General features: G+C 47.2%; 3 protein-coding genes across 3 annotated transcripts; 2 read left to right on the forward strand and 1 right to left on the reverse strand.

Moving 5' to 3' along the window:
• Nucleotides 1-998: 998 nt before the first annotated feature.
• Nucleotides 999-6024, forward strand: PtA15_10A697 (uncharacterized protein; the record flags this gene model as incomplete). Its single annotated transcript, XM_053160899.1, has 5 exons — nucleotides 999-2469; nucleotides 2565-2768; nucleotides 2852-3078; nucleotides 3162-4689; nucleotides 4781-6024. The coding sequence occupies 5 exons, from the start codon at nucleotides 999-1001 to the stop codon at nucleotides 6022-6024; spliced, it is 4674 nt and encodes a 1557-aa protein (XP_053024828.1).
• A 4860-nt stretch (nucleotides 6025-10884) lies between these two features.
• Nucleotides 10885-11425, forward strand: PtA15_10A698 (uncharacterized protein; the record flags this gene model as incomplete). The annotated part of the gene is made up of 3 exons (XM_053160900.1): nucleotides 10885-10893; nucleotides 11113-11208; nucleotides 11291-11425. 3 exons carry the CDS (start codon nucleotides 10885-10887, stop codon nucleotides 11423-11425), a joined length of 240 nt encoding a protein of 79 aa, XP_053024829.1.
• Nucleotides 11426-15244: 3819 nt separating this feature from the next.
• On the reverse strand, nucleotides 15245-15674 carry PtA15_10A699 (uncharacterized protein; the record flags this gene model as incomplete). The annotated part of the gene is made up of 2 exons (XM_053160901.1): nucleotides 15245-15253; nucleotides 15348-15674. The coding sequence occupies 2 exons, from the start codon at nucleotides 15672-15674 to the stop codon at nucleotides 15245-15247; spliced, it is 336 nt and encodes a 111-aa protein (XP_053024830.1).
• Nucleotides 15675-16163: the final 489 nt, after the last annotated feature.

Genomic DNA, 16163 nt, shown 5'->3' on the forward strand with positions numbered 1-16163 from the left:
GCATCCAAACAATTGCTTCCTTAATTAACCCCGACCAGCAGTACCACACAACTTGTCTTTTAAGGTTCGTTAAAAACTGGCCGACCAGACTGGCTATCTTCTGTCTTCTTCTAACTCTTTCTCTGCTGCTGCTGATCAGCTTATGTTTTGTTTGCTTGATGTCGCCGATTCGTCAATCTTGACACTTGCAGTTTGATCTCTCCTGAATTCTCAGCTCACCTCCTCTTGCGACACCCTCCATCCCTCAGCAGAACTCCCCCCCTAAAAAATATCCAAAACAACTCTCTTTCCATTCGGATTCTCCCGTCCATCTCTCCCCCACTCTGATCCCTTATCTTCCTCCCAACCCAATCCATTCAATATCATCTCCCCACATCCAAACCTACCCCCCGCTGTCCTTTCCTTTTCTCTCTTGGTTTTTGGTTTTTGGTTTTTGTTGAAGGCTTTTCCCCTCAGGCTGTTTGCTTTTCTCTGAGTTTTCCTTTGGGCGTTGTACGGAGTTTATGAGTCCAGCCTGATTCTGGCCATTGTAATTCTCTGTTTCTCTCTTCCATTCAAGAACCTCAGGCCAAGGGCAATTGTTGACGTGTTTTTTTTCTTTTTTTTCTTTCCTTTCTTTCTCTTTCTTTTTTTTTTTCCTTTTCGATCGGTCGATAGTCTATTAGACTACCCACCCACCCACTAGCTTCAGCCACTAGACCTTCCATCGGCCCGAAGATCCTCTGCGCCTGCGATCAGCCCCCTGCCCATTGCAGTCCCGTCACCCGGTTGGCTCCGGCGCTCCACCGCCGCGGTCTGGTCCCTCGGCACGGCTTGATAACCCAAACCAACAACAACCTTGCTTCGGTTCTTGGGTCTTCTGAATCCCTCCTCCCCCCATTTAAAGTTTGATATTCCCACAAACCCCCTCCAGGCCCCTCTTTCTTTCCTACATATTTATCTTGCTCCCATCTTCTGCCCCACGGCCCCCCCCCCCCCCCTCTCTCTCCGGCCGCAAGATGGTGTCTTACTCCAGCTGCGATACTACCTCCTACTTCAACCAGTCTGCTGACTTCCGTCCTCCCTCCGCGCCGACTACCAATCCGCCTGATTCGATGAGCCTCCAGCCCCGCCCGAGCACTCGTGCCAGTGCTGGTGAGACCCAGAATCTCAAGGACCTCTTCAATAACCATATCGGCCTGGCCGTCGCCGATTTGTTCCAACATGCCACCGGCCATCCACCGCTTGATCTCTCCTGCCACCCCCAAAACCATCCATCCATCATCCAAGCCTCTTCCGACCAGCGCTCTCTCATCTTGGCCCTCCAGAACCAACAGACGCGCTCATCCCCCCTCACCAACCAGGATGAACCCTCTCCTTCGAGCCCGAGTAATAACCATAAGAATTTAACCGTGAACACTTCCTTGGGCTTCGAAACACCCCATCACTCAACCCCCGTCCATCCTCTCCATCTCGGCCAATCAACCCCCGTCGAGCCACGGCTTCCTCAGCTTCCCAACGGCCTCGGCGCGCCCAGCGACCGCCCCTCCTTGACCCCGCCTGCTGCGCTTTCCAGCAGTTTGTTCTCCTCCAACTGTCCCTCGATCTCACCCCACTCCAAGCATAACAATTCTCCCCAACACGAACAAGGGCTCAGCTCCGTGCCCGGCTCATCTTTGTCGAGGTCGCCACGGACAGACTCGTCGAGCTGTTCCCGTCACACCGAGCATTCCGACCACATCACTACGCCCAATGGTGAGGCGGGTATCAGCTCTTCCGCTGCATACCAATCGACTGCGGTCCTCAGCCGCCAAGGCGTTTCCGCCCCGCGTGGAGCACACGCGCGTACAAGCTTTGAGTCCGTATTTGCTCCAAAGTCGAATAATGACTCCGGCAACACCTTCAACTTTTCATCTGCGCAAAGCCACCCTTTCCAAGCGTTCAATGACTTTAGCGCAATCCAGCATGCCCAGGGAGCACCAGGTATCTTTCCTAAGTTGGAGTCCAACACCGCTAACTCCAGCCCGACCGACTTCGGCCAAAAAATCTTCACTGATCCCCGCCGTACCTCCACCAATCCGGGCTCGCCCGAGCAGCTTACCGGTGCCGAACCTGCGCCACCATCTTCGGCCGGTGTGGTACCACCGGCATGGGCTCAGAGCGCTAATTTGGGCTACCCAGTCTCCGGCGATGCTTACAGCCAGAGCCAGCTCTTCTTTACATCCCAGTCCATCATCCCGCCCGCCCAATCGCTGCCCACCACCGACCGCGCAAACTCCACGGCTAACAACACCGACCATACTAAGCCGGCCGAGCCTAGCCCGTTTGCGCTCAACCACCCCGACACTTCTCCTAGCACTGGCGGCTGGAGCGGCGATGAAATGAACGACAATCAGCCTTCCTCGGCCGCCATGGCAGGGAATGTATCGGTGGTAGATAACCAACATCTTTACAGCTTCTCCGCGTCCCATCTACCACCCACCCAACAAGGTAAGCTATAAAAAACCCCCCAGATTTTTCTTGCCCCAGCAAGTCCATGTTTTCTGATTTTTCGTGTGATTTTCTTTTTCTTCTTTAACTTCCAGCTTTCACGCCCGTTGACCATTCATTCAAGTTCGGCGAGCATACCGGCGTTTCCAACTCCAATAGCCTCGGTTTGCTCCCCCCTTACACCCAACCACGCGCCTCTTACATGGAGAAGATCCCGGAAAACTTGGTCGTCCTCGGCGAGCCTGGGAGTGCCGGGCTCAGCAAACTCACCACACATCCCTCGGAAGAAACTGGACACAGTCAGTCCCTCTTTCTCCCCCTCTAATCTCATTCGCCTTTCCGCCAAATACTGATCAAGTGAAAAAATTCGTCGGCCTTACAGACGCAGTCGAGAAACGATATCGCAATAATATCAACAGTCATATCGCCGCCCTGGCCGACCTTGTGCCTGCCCTGCAGCACCTCCGATCTTTGCCTTCTGCAGCAACATCGAGACGTCACTCTAGCCAATTTATCGTCTCTACTAGTGCCATCGGCAAGATTCCCGTAGGCTTGGTCGATGGTGTCAAGGCTGCGACCAAATTGAGCAAAGGAAACATCTTGAGCAAAGTAAGTCAATTTGTTTCGCATAAGAATGCCAATCACTGAGCAGGTTGCTAATCATTTCGATTTCGAAAAACAAAACAAAAAAGAGTGTGGATTACATGCGACACTTGCTTAGGAGAAGGGAAGAGTTGAAAGAAGACATCGAAGACTTGAAAGATGTCGTGAGGAGTCGGGTGGCAAACGGCGATATCTTGATTGTTGAATGGGAGGCGCAGATCCGTTTGAAATCTCCCCAGCGTCAGCGCCAACGAATGCTTGAACAAAGCCAAGGCGAGGAGGATGGCGATGATGATGATGAGATGCACGATCCTAATAATAAGAAGACCAATGGGGCTCATCACAGTAATCACGGCCCCAATCCAAGCAAGAAGAGGAAAGTTGCAGATCTCAAGATCGGCGACTCAAACCGACTCAAGGGCGGCAAAATCTACGGCAGAGGAATTAGAAAACCGGGCCATTCTTGCGACTTCCGCAATCAACCTCTTGGTCCTTCTCATCCGGAGTCGACGATCATGGCCTCCGAAGCACTCCCTCCCTCCTCTAATCCCGGCTCATTTGCCCCTGTCTCGGTCAACGGAAGGCAAGAACCATTGGGCAGGATGACTCACGACTTGGTAGATGAACTTGATGTCCTTCGCGAGCCACCCTCGAACTACCACCATCAATTCATAGCTCAGCAGCATAATCCGCATGACTATAGCCACTTACAGTCCTCTGGCTTTTCATCTGATTTCATGGGCCACCCTTTCGCCCCCGTCCCACCCCCCGAGCCACGCTCACAACACGCCGGCGGCCATCAAACTCGGCCATTACTTGCGGTCTTCATGGGCCTTTCCTTTGCCGTAGGCTCCGGGTATAATTACCACCAAACCCGTTCAAGGTCCTCGGATGACCAAGAAGCCTGGGGTTCACCCAGTCAATCACGTTTCCCCAAGGGTTGCACACCTCCAAACATGGCATCCTCCAATCCACAGGCTTTCAAATGTCATCGAAACCCCGCCAATCCAGGGCGTGGTCAGCGGCTCTTGAGCGCTACCCAGGCCTCCCAGATCCCGCACCTTTCATTCTCACAGGCAGGCTTAAATGCGTTGTCAATCGCTTCGATCATCTGGACTTTGATGTTCATACTCAAGCCCGAATTCGTCCTCAACTTCTTCAGTCCTGGCCGACTGAGACCCGTCAAACGCCGACCGAAACACAAGCGCCCCGTTCTCGTTCCAGGTGTCGTAAATGGCTCAGTTGATTCAGATTCAGAGGATGAATGTGACCAGCCTAGCCCAGATGGAAAACATTCCTTCATTCCGATCGATCCCACATCCTTATTTCGTGGAGATGATGATGAGAAGGTCTTGATGGGTTGCTCTCGGAAGCCAGGAAGGCTCCAATATCATCGTCTGTGTATCATCGCCAGTAGCCCCAATAATTGGGGAAGCCTTCTCCTCGAGTTAGTCAAGGAAGCCGCGCGCACTGCCGGTATCCTCGTCTGGGGAGACGTGATCGAGAAGATGGCTGACCTCGATCGTAACGGTCGTCACGAGGGGAAACGCGCTCGGATTAAGAAGATCAAGACGGTCTTAGCCTGGATGAGAATTGCAGATATCGAAAGCCTTTGGTGTAAGTGCCCTGTACTTTTTCTTTGACTGATAAAAGTGATTTTAATTCTGAAATGGATTTGTTTTTTTTTTCATGCTTTTCTCTCGTGCAGCTTTCGGCTGGTCTTCCTCTTTGAAACGACTCCACACGATCCTCAAGCTACATAACTTGAGTCGAACGCTTGATTGGCGGGATCGGATGACGAGGGAAGAGCTCGATTGCGGCAAGATCTCGGGGGTATTGGCGCTATCATTGAAGACTCTCTTTGGCGAATCAAACAGACTGAGTCCGATCTTTTGGAACAAGGCTGTTGAGGCGCACAAGAAAGACCGACTGGCGATCAAGAGCGCCAGATGCACCGAGTCGATCCTACCAGCGAGCAACTACCGGCCGAACGCCCAGCGTGTCGCCGAGGAAAGCTGGCTCAACGAGGCCTTGAGTCTTGAGTACGAGGAGGCTTGCGAACTCTTGGCCGAAAAGGGCGAGGATTACCGGCTGATGTCCGCTGCTGTGGGCGAGTTTGGCGGCAGTCGAGGATGGTCCCCCTTGAAGCAAATCGTCGAGAGTCGGGCCGAGCTCGAGCTCATCGAGATCTGGTCCCGGATCTTTGTCTCGATGATCACCAAGACCTGTCCGGTGGAGAAGACGCCTCGAGACGGGCGAATCGGCCAGAGCCAGTTCGGCCTCGATGGTGGCCTAGCGGAGCTCCCGACGCGTCTCGAAGAAGCCGGCGCTCCCTACGCGCTCCAAGTGAGCCAAGGCAGGAGACAGGTCGAGCAGTCAATCGAACGGATATGTCGTCTTCGGCTCGGCTGTGGCTCTGCGGTAGGTAGAATGGCCCGAGTGACCCGAGGGATGTGGGCGATGGCGTTCGGGAAGAGAGAAGTGGCGGTAGAGGTGGGTCACGAGCTCAAGAGAGATCCAGGAGAAGAGGACGAGGAGATCGGCTGCGTGGGTCCCTACCTCGAGCTCGTGCTCGGCAGCCGACTCCCGAACAACCGAAGAAAAGTGGAGCGTGCCAATAATTCCACGCTGGACAAACTGGCCAAGATGACGATCGATTGGCTCTTGATCAGAAGGGAACACGTGATCCTCCACCTGATCAAAGGTCCCTCCCAACGGAGTCCACAAGAGACGAACGAGAGGAGGACGATCCTCAATATCAAATGTCTCGAGCTCCGCCGGATCTTGGACTTGGCCGTACTCGAATCCCAGCGTAATCGAGAGTTGAACGCTCGCTCCACTAAACAATCCGACGAGGCTATCCAAGCCGGTGAGGCACGGGAATTCGATCTTCGTACTGCAATCCAGGAATGTCAACGTTCGGTCTTCGTTATTGAGAATCAAAACTTTTAATCGGCTACTCTTCACTTCTTTTTTTGCTCACTTTTCCTCACGCTCAATTCAACCAATAGAACCAACCCCTCCCTAAACAACAAAATCAACAAAAATATAACCAAAAAAATCCAACAATCTTTTTAAGCTTGTAACATTTTGAGTTTTCTTTTTTCTTGGTTCTTGCCTTTCGATATATCATGAAGAATACCACAGTGAGACTTCCATTCTAATTTCTTGATTTATTGACAACAAAACAAAAATCCTGGCCTCAAGATTCGCCCTCGCCACCGAAAAAAAGAAAAAAAAGAAGTGATTTGATGCAATTGGAAATATGTCCACTCTTTCATACCTCAAAACGCCTGTCAATCTTGATCCTCTCTCCATGCTTTGTTGTTGTTGTGCTACGTGTCGTGTCGTGTCGTGTCGTGTTGTGTTTCTTTATATCTGCTCTCTATTCCATCCTCGTGATCCATCCAGAAATAATAATATAATCTTGAAACTTTCTTGGTTGGTTCTATTTGAAAGGCACTGTCCTTTAACTCCCTCTGCTATGCTCAAGATATACAGCAGGCATTTCGTGGGTGAGAATTGAGTCTTTGTAGTAGACCCCATCGATGTGGTCCTGCCGACTGAAGTCCCTCACTTCAGAGGGCCCAGTGGCTTCCAACTCATCGCGGAATTTTGGTCAGTGACAATTGGATCTTTGGTGGCAGTTCGTACTGGATTGGCTAATCCAAATGATGATTACGACTACGATCAAGTGACGGGCGATGGATCTGTTGACATTCAACCGAGAGCGGCGAAAAAGAAGGAAGAGAGGTTTGCCAATGTACTTGATTCTTACCATGCACCTTTTTATAAGGGAAATGAAGCCGAAAAGGGGGAAGAACCCGTGAGTTATACGTGCAGTAAGACTTACCGTGGACATGGCTTGACAGACGGAAATCTCATGATGCATCGCAACGGCTCAACTCAGGCCGGCAGGAACGTTAGCGGCTGCCCCAAACATAATGAAGCTAATGCGGCTGGTATTAAATTACCACCTTCAGTTGCTGAGAGGAGACTCATTGACGCAAAGCAAACCCCAATGAGCACCTTCTTCACCGCAAAGCCCGTCTTTGACAACCATGTCTTAAACCAAATGATTGTGATCTGGCAAACAAGACAGGCACTTGCATGGTCCCAAATCAAAGACTCTATTCTTTGTGTGGCTTTCTTATACGCAAACCCCAAGGCATTACTCTTTGGCAGACAATGATCCGTGGACGAGCCAAAGAAGCTTTATTTATGGTGTTCAAAGTTGGTTTGCATAGTTTCATGCATGCATAAATTGTAAAATCATAAAATTATCTTTTTTGCAGGGGATATAACTGTCTGATTATGTAATACAAAATTTCCTCACCAAAACATTTTTATGATTTTATGATTTATGCATGCATAAAATTATGCAAACCAACTTTGAACACCATCATTCCATCCTCAAGACTACAGTTTTTGAAGATTTAAAGGTAGGATGAAATTCTATAGTAGAACTATGCTAATGTATGTAAAAAGGTGCTTATTTTTTGGACTTCTACTAGCCTGTCCAATTGCCGTGGTCGTTAAGAAAGGTGATCTGTAAAAAAAGATGTTGGCTCAGACAACCAACTCTGGCACAAACAACAATAGCAACTACTATGTATCAGTTACTTAAAAACAACAACAATCCGAACACGCGTGGGACCCAGCCAGCATGCATATTTGATGCTTCTGTCATAAGCTTGCTCTGATTGTAAACGCGGGCTTGTATCCCTTGTCCCTAAAGACCTTGCCTCCTGGTAAGGCTAAGGAATTGGCCCTCAGGTTCTTCCCTGTGCTTGGGAGGGTTCTTGAGGAGGACAAGGCTGGTCTAGCTCCAGAAGTCAAACCAGCCCCCACTCCAATTTCAAACTCAGTTGACCTTGCTCAAGATAACAACAAAGATTGGCAAAGTGACTATGGAAACACCAATGAGATTTCAGATGAAAAGCCTGCTGCTGCGGTGAATAAAAATCAGGCCAACTCCTTGGCCAAAACTGGTAGTCAAGGCCAACACACCAAGGCCTTGAAGCTCAAGGAGTTTCTCAGCAGACTTGATGTTGTGATCAAGCAGATAACTCAATTGGCAGGCCAGCACACAAATTTTGATCAAGTGGCGGGAGAAATGAATATCAAGGTGGCCCCGTTGATTGCCAGCTATGGCATCCGCTGGAATATAAAGTATCAGAGCTACCGCAAAGCCATTGATGTGCGGGAAGTCATTGACTGCTTGCTCAAGGAAGACCAGGGCCAAAACCAGCCAGGCAATTTTGAAGACGCTTTCTTCCTCCCTTGTGACTGGAAGGAGATCAATAATCTCAACCGGGAGCTTGAGGTGTGTACAAAACCTACCAAATTCCTCCCATTGCATCATGATTGGGTTTTAACTCCTATTTTCTTGCATTTTTACTCAGGTTTTTGTCAATCTGACATTGCAGATGGAGGGTGATCAGCCAACCAGCGCCCACTTACTCCCAAAATACCTGGAGCTCAAGGACCAGCTTTCCAAAAAGCTGAGTGGCTCCAACAAAGGGGACACATTGTACCCAATGTTTCACGCTATGCTTCAAAGGGTCATTAAATACTTGGACAAAGCTATGGCCTGTGAGACCCTTGTGCTTGCCAAAGTCTTGCATCCCTGCTTCTGGATGGAATTATTTGAGCTTGCATTCTGAAACAAGAGCAATGAGGTTACCAACTGTCTCAATCTGCTCAATTGACAATTTCAAATCTACAAGGAGGAACACAAGGCCCAGAATCAGTTGGCTGTGCCCAAATCAGAAGTCGTGGAAATTGAAAAGCCACCCACAACAAAGCCCGAACTTAACTAAGTCCCTCCCCCACCTGAGGATTTGCCGGAGGGACTTATGACTAATCTGCATTTCTTGTATGAGAGATCCGGATAATTGACCACGTTCATCATTATATTCCTTGTTACTCAGTCAATTCTCAACCCCTCCTTGCGGGACACATTTTTTCTGAATGGCATTCCTCTCAATAAAATTATCATGTATTTTTTATTCCATGTATCTAGCTCATCTACCTCTAAAATAAATATTTCGAAAATCAGAATAAAAAACAAAATCACTGTGATGTTGAGCACATCACTACATTTCATTCTCAATTCATTTATTATTTCCATAGCGCACTGACCCAACCGCATTGGGACCCAATAAGCAGAGATGATTGGTGGAAAAAAATATAAACACATACTTATATCATGTTGTATCAGCGAATTGACCTCGAGATAACTGCGCACAGGCGGTTATTTTCTGATCCGGTGGAAATTCCAAGAAACTCGAGGAAATGGATGTTTTAGAAAAATAAAATGAGGGGGAAGATGGACGCAAAAAATTCTGAAATTATATCAGAAGGAGTGGCAGATGCAGGCGTATCATCAACCCAAAACTTAGAAGGTTGGGTATTGTCAGAGTTGAGTTCTGGGGGTTCAAAGGAAAACACCACCAAAACCAAAATATCTCTCATGCAAGAAATGCAGATTAGTCATAAGTCCCTCCGGCAAAGCCTCAGGCAGGGGAGGGACTTAGTTAAGTTTGGACCAAGCCCCAGTTGCTCATGGCGCGCCGTGCCTTGAGGAGGTCGAAGACACCAGCTCTGCATGAAGATGAAGTCGAAGTGTTTTTGAAGGCCAAACTACCCTTCAAGAACCATGCCATTGACTGCAAACCCACACCATTAGAGTGGTGGAAGACAAACACCAACATTTACCTGGCTCTTCCCAGATGGCTCAAGATTATTTGGGAGAATCTGGGAGCTATTGTGCTGTTGAACACCTATTCTTGGCTGCAGCAGATGTCTGTTCTAGTAACCGGGGGTGCTTGCTCCTGTCATTCATGTCATGCTGTGTAAGCAGCATGATGTGGTTTTGGGAGGAGGTACCTCTCACAGGAGTGTTTGAAAAAGCAGGGAAGGTATTGAAGGAAAAAGTGCCCTCCCACAAAAAAAAATAGTTCTTATAATTTATCATTCTTGTTTCTCCCACTTCTTATACATGTTATCCGTAACAAAACCACCATGGTTGGCGCAATAATGTAACACAAATTTCTTTTTTTTTGTGCTTCTTGCAGATAAAGTAACAAGAATCCCACTTTCTTAAATCCACAGAATTCTAGACCTGTAGATCTAAGTTTTGGGGTGTTTCCTTTTCACAAATGGGGCCAAAAATGCCCCATTATTCTCACTTGGCACTTTGAATATTCCCAAAGGCCCGAAGGCCCTATGGATGACCCTCCAGCTGTGCCGGAGCAACAAGCAAAAGAGGGCCGGTTGGTAAACTGTCCAGGGAGGGCCTAACCAAGCAGTTAGGGGGCTCCCAGGGAGGGGGCGGACAAAACCAAATCCCCTGCGGATCAATCAATCCCAAATTCCTCCTTATATACCCGCAGGCACCATCTCACCACACTGCCCGCTTACCCAGACCACGGCCACGTACGCTATCGTAACCGCCTTGGTGGCGCCTCTACCCTTGACGCACCACTTCACACGCCACACCCTTCAACCCACACTCCACACAACGGGCCGTTGTTGCCACGGGGCACAATAACTCATACCAGGCCCAACATCACACCGCCCGTTGCCCCAGCATGACAAGCACACAGGCCCATCCCGCTCACCACTGAACCTGGCCTACCCCTTCCTCGCCAACAACCACCCCGAAACTCTGGCTGAAACCAAAACTCAGCTATCTGGTCGGTTCCAAGGGATCAATGCCAGCTACAAAGCACTCTACCAAGAGCTCCATGAAACTCGTCGCCGTCAGGGTGTACTGATTGACCTAGTCGAGAAGACAAAACACCCCTGATGCTAATGGTAAGCCTAGACACCACCAGTCCACCCAAAAAAATGCAAAATCAACCCCGTCGAGTCCGACTCATGACCCATCAATCCTAGCTATAAAAACCTTCCGACTGAGCGGACCAACCCATTTCTTAGCTGCCCCCAGCCCCGATTGCAACCCACATTACCTCGAGCCTATGCTGATCTTCAAACTTTTTTTCGCCCTGTTCTAAGCATTGTTGGATTGACTAGGTCGTCACCGTTGACCATATTCTTATTACCTCCGCGTTCAACAAGCCGTCTCCTCCTGGGATCAGCCAGGCAACCGACTGGCCCAATAATGCTGATGTGCTCCGCACGACCGTCTAGCTCAGCAGGACCACCCAGTCTGACCTCCTTGCTTGCTAGACTTTACATATCCTGTATCAAGGATGGCCTTGACTTCAGCAAGCCCCCCGCGTCTGTTGAAACACTCCAGCTGACCGCCGAGTCGCAGCGGGCCGCCCACATGATCCTGCGTCTCAACGACCAGGTCGTTGCCGCCTTCGTCACCAGCCACCTGTAGCCCGCCATTGTCCGACAGGCCGTTGCTGCCAGTAAAGATCCCGACATTGCTCATTGCTTCGCCGTTGTCGCCCGCATCAGAAGCTCCATCCTTCTCAATGCCATGACTGAGATCATTAACAGTGAACACTCTCGACCTCTCCACCAATACCCCGCCCCCTTCCCCCAGTCCACGCCCACCCTCTCTACCTATCCGAACTACACCCTTGACAGGAGGACACCAGGCCCCCCTCTCCTCTAAACCTCCCATACTATCACCACCACCAAGTCTCCATCAAAAAACCCTTCATCCTCCGAAATTCTGCAGTGACGCGCTGGCAGACTGGCCTTATACACAATCTTGTCCAATCAATCCTCAGCAGTATACTTGATGTTGGCGGGGCACCTGAAGCCTGCTTGTCATTTTTTATGTTGCTGATGATTTTTCCTATTTGATCATCTAGATAATTGGCTGCATTGGAGGACAAGCCACATAAATACATGTTGAACGCTTGCACGGACTTGACAAAGTAAGCACCCAGGTTGTGATTCCTTCTACTAATCAATCTTGCTCAACTCCTACATCACTTATTAACTCTGTCGTTCCCAGTCAACTAACAATGTCTTCCTAAGATATTTTTCCCCTTTTTCAAACATGCAGGTTAAGGCAGCAGATTTAGACAGGATTTGGAAGATATTGGGTAAAGATCCAAGGCATCATACCATTAAACTAATTATCAGCAATGAGGAAGATGAAATGGATGCTCATGTGGATGATGAGCATACAGAAGGAACATGGTTTCCTGTTGATATGGAAAATGGAATTGGCCTTCCCTGAAGCTATGACTGGCATAACAGATATTTGTCATTTTTTCTTCCTCTTTTTTCTGTTGCCTCCTATCAATGAGGCTTCTCTGCAATGTTGTTAATGGTGATTGTATTATATTCTTACCTTGATGGCATACATCTAGGGCCGCGTTTGTTAACATGATAAATATAGCATAATCATAAAAACACACTATAATTACATATTGTAAAACACATTTTTTTAGGCTAATTAAGGTGTTCAAAGTTGAAATCATAAAATTTTCAATGCATAAAATCATAAAATAATAAAACTTTCAAGTGATGATTTCATATGTATCATTCTAGAAATGTTGCTCTAATTTGAGTGCTTGGGTGCAACATATTTTTTTCAGCTTAGAATTTTATGATTTTATGGTGTTATGATTTTATGCAAGTCAACTTTGAACACCCTAAATATTTTGTAAGTCAACTGTCATAAAACTGAACAGTTGATTTCCAAAAGATTAGCCAAAATAATAATGTTTTACATCTAATAAATGTTGTGTGTTTTTAATATTACAGCATATTCATCACGCTAACAAACGCCAAAAATTTATTTTTCAAAGGATTGTGCCATGGTCAACTAAACATGACTATACCTGAACTACTGCAAATCCAATCTTCAAAAAAGGACATGAAATACAAACAAATTTGATAAATAAAATGCTGCATGAGGACTGTTTTCCACCACCACCTGCAAGAGAAAGCCACCGTGTCTGGGGCTAAGTCATCAGCAAGCCCAGGTCCATTGGTTCACTCAATTCTTACTGGATTGATTGCCCACTAGCAGCAACATTGAGCCCAAGAGATGGGGGATTGAGGACCTTAAGAGCCTGAGGCACCATTGAAGGGGGTTTGGTGTGCGCAGTGCAATGATTTCACTGTTGACACAACTGTAGAAGAGATGGAGCAGCTGAACCTTGGGCTGTCAGCCATGGGGTTTCTGGCTGGAATTTTATCCCTGCATCGGTGTAGCTGCTTTGAACTCTAGTATATAAAAAACCACCAAACAACTGTTACCGTAACTAAAAAACATTTACGTGTAACACGCGGATAGCGCGCAAATTCCTGTTACGTTACTGTTATTGGTAACATAACTACCCATTGTTGATGACCGCACAAACCTTATATCTCATTTTCTGAAATACCAGTATGGCCAAGAATTCTATGGCACATATAATATGCATAATAATAAGTTAGTTGAAGTTTCAAGACTGATGGAACATGTAAAAAAGAAGTTCTACTGTAAAAGCCCTCTGTGCACCCCTTATATCTCATGTTTTTATGCCAGCCCATTCATAGGAGTTTCATGGAATTCCGTATTTTCTGATAACACAATATTCCTAAAAATTTCAAGGAGGTCATTTTATGAATAATTTCTTGTATATCAAATTTTTATGCATGTGTTGCATGGGATCAAAAAGTTATGAATATGCCGGATAATATTAACCTTAGTAGGAGATATGACCAAAAGCCGCCACCCCCTCAAAACTAACTTCTGTTGCTGGGGTACTTCCTAGAAGCTAACCATTCTTATAGAGGTTATTAAACTCGGTGCTGTGAAATTTTGGGGCACTTTGGGGCACCTTAGCTAAGTTTTTGGTAAATGGTTGGAAATCCCCCAAATTACAGCCTCAGTAGCACATAGCTTTCCAACCCCCATCAAAAGAATCTCAAACATTACAAACAAGTCCCTGCTTTTGAGGAAGAATTTGCAATTAAAGCAAGGGACAAAATCAGGGGGATGTTTTTGAATAGTCATCTTAGTTTGTCTTCAAGACATGCCTTTCAAACCCAAAGAGGGTTCATGAGCTCACTCCTCAAATTCCACCCGGAGATACTTAGGCCCCGTTTGGAGCCAATATAAATATAGGCGATATAATCATTTGTAAATTCGATAAAAAATACAAAAATCAACATAAAGAATCCAATTTTTTTTGGAGGAAACCTACAGTACTGGTCTCATCAACTATGAAGTCAGATTTAACTGATTCAGCCATCTTCAGCACAATAATACCATTATATTGCTTTGTTTTGGTCAAAGGCAATATAATGGTACTACAGTACTGAATATGGCTGAATCAGTTGAATCTGACTTCATAATTGAAGAGACCAGTATTGTAGGTTGCCTAGAAAAAATATTTGGAGGCTTTATGTTGAATTTTGTAGTTTTCATTGAATTAACCAATGATTATATCACCTATATTTATATTGGCTCCAAACAAAGCCTTAAATTGTGATAAACTTTGAAATTTGAATAATTTTCTCAAACCATTCCTGGCAAGACTTCAAAGCTTCATTCTTTTTTTGGTGGAGCAAGCTTGCACATTCAGACGTTATTTTAGATTTAGAAATTCTGAGGGTCAAACAATGATAATAAAATAAGTTCAGACAATATTTCACTTTCATCAATATCAGGGATACAATGGGATCAGTCCAGATATCTATGCAATAGTTCCTATCCGGGCTCTCTTGGAGTAAAAAGTGCCTCAAACATTGACACCAATAGTTCGTAAAGGTTGCAGGAACTAAAGAGGATATGAGAAGACCAGCATGTTTTATCAACCAAAGAGCCATCCTACAGAGATTGAAAGAATAATCGGAAGAGCCGCTGCGGATGTCGCGCTTCCCGATAATGTTGAAGCAGCGCCCGGTTTGTCCTAAAACCATCAGACAAGTAAAATGTGGACGTGTCAGTCAACATCCTCCAGATTCATTTCTTTCGTTTTAATCGTCATTTCACGAACCCCTGGTTTACCGTCATCTCCTTTTCCGCCTTTTCCGCCTTTTCCGCCCTCTTTTCCACCACCTCCGGGTTGGGGTGCGGGTGGTGTGAGTGACGGTGCGGGTGTGGGTGTGGGTGGCTTCTTGGGAGCAGGATCGGGGAGACCACCAGCGCCACCAGCTCCACCAGCACCACCAGCACCACCAGCTCCACCAGCTCCACCAGCTCCACCAGGTTTTCCACCGTTCGCTAAGGGTGCGCATGCTTCGACTAATTCAGCTTGCTGGGGATCAAGAGTGCCAGCCAATCAGCTTAGATGCGGAAAAATGGCGAATAAAGTCTGGGAGACGCAGATGGAAGAGAAAAAACATACCGTGATTCCTGCAGCCTTGATTTTAGTAGCAGCAGCACTCTCTTTACCTGCCGCCGTTTTTTTGGCCCCCAAGGGGTCCTTATCCTTATCCTTTGGATCAGTGGGGCTGCCCAAAGCCCCAGGCTTTTCGGCCAAAATCGCTCCCGTTCCGGCCGTTCCGCTAGTTCCGGTTGTTCCAGCTGTTCCAATTGTTCCGGCGGGCTTTGGAGCGGTTGTGGTATCAGCCAAAACTGAAGTTGTGGATTCTGGGGCCGCCGGGTAAGCCATCGTATTGTGGATAGATCCCACAGCGACCAGCAACAAGATTGAAAGGTTTTTGAAACTCATTTTTGTTTTCTGATCGAGTAAGGTATCTCGTAGAAAGAAAAATTAAAACTTAATGATATAGTAGAGATTGAGGTGATGGGTGACAGGGATGGATGCTATGAAAATAACAAAATGATTAGAAAATCGCCTGGATTGTTTCTGAAGTAAGGAGGCAAGCAGATGGGATGACCAAAGAAAGCTCAAGGACCCAGCCCTTTTATTAACCGCTCGAGTTTGATGTTACTGCCGTTGCGGAGTTTTTTTTTTTTTTTTTTTTTTTATAACTGCATCATGTTGTTACAGGTTATTACTACATATTGATTGCCATGACTGAGGTCGCAATGCACCCGGTCCCCGAAGGCTTTCGTGGGAAAATGCAGTCGACTTCTTGATTAAGTCGACTGCATTTTCCCACGAAAGCCTTCGGGGACCGGGTGCATTGCGACCTCAGTCATGGCAATCAATATGTAGTAACAACATGATGAAGTTGAGTGTTTAGGAGATCGATGG

Source organism: Puccinia triticina, chromosome 10A (genome assembly GCF_026914185.1).
Source record: "Puccinia triticina chromosome 10A, complete sequence".
NCBI classification, from domain to species: Eukaryota; Fungi; Basidiomycota; class Pucciniomycetes; order Pucciniales; family Pucciniaceae; genus Puccinia; species Puccinia triticina.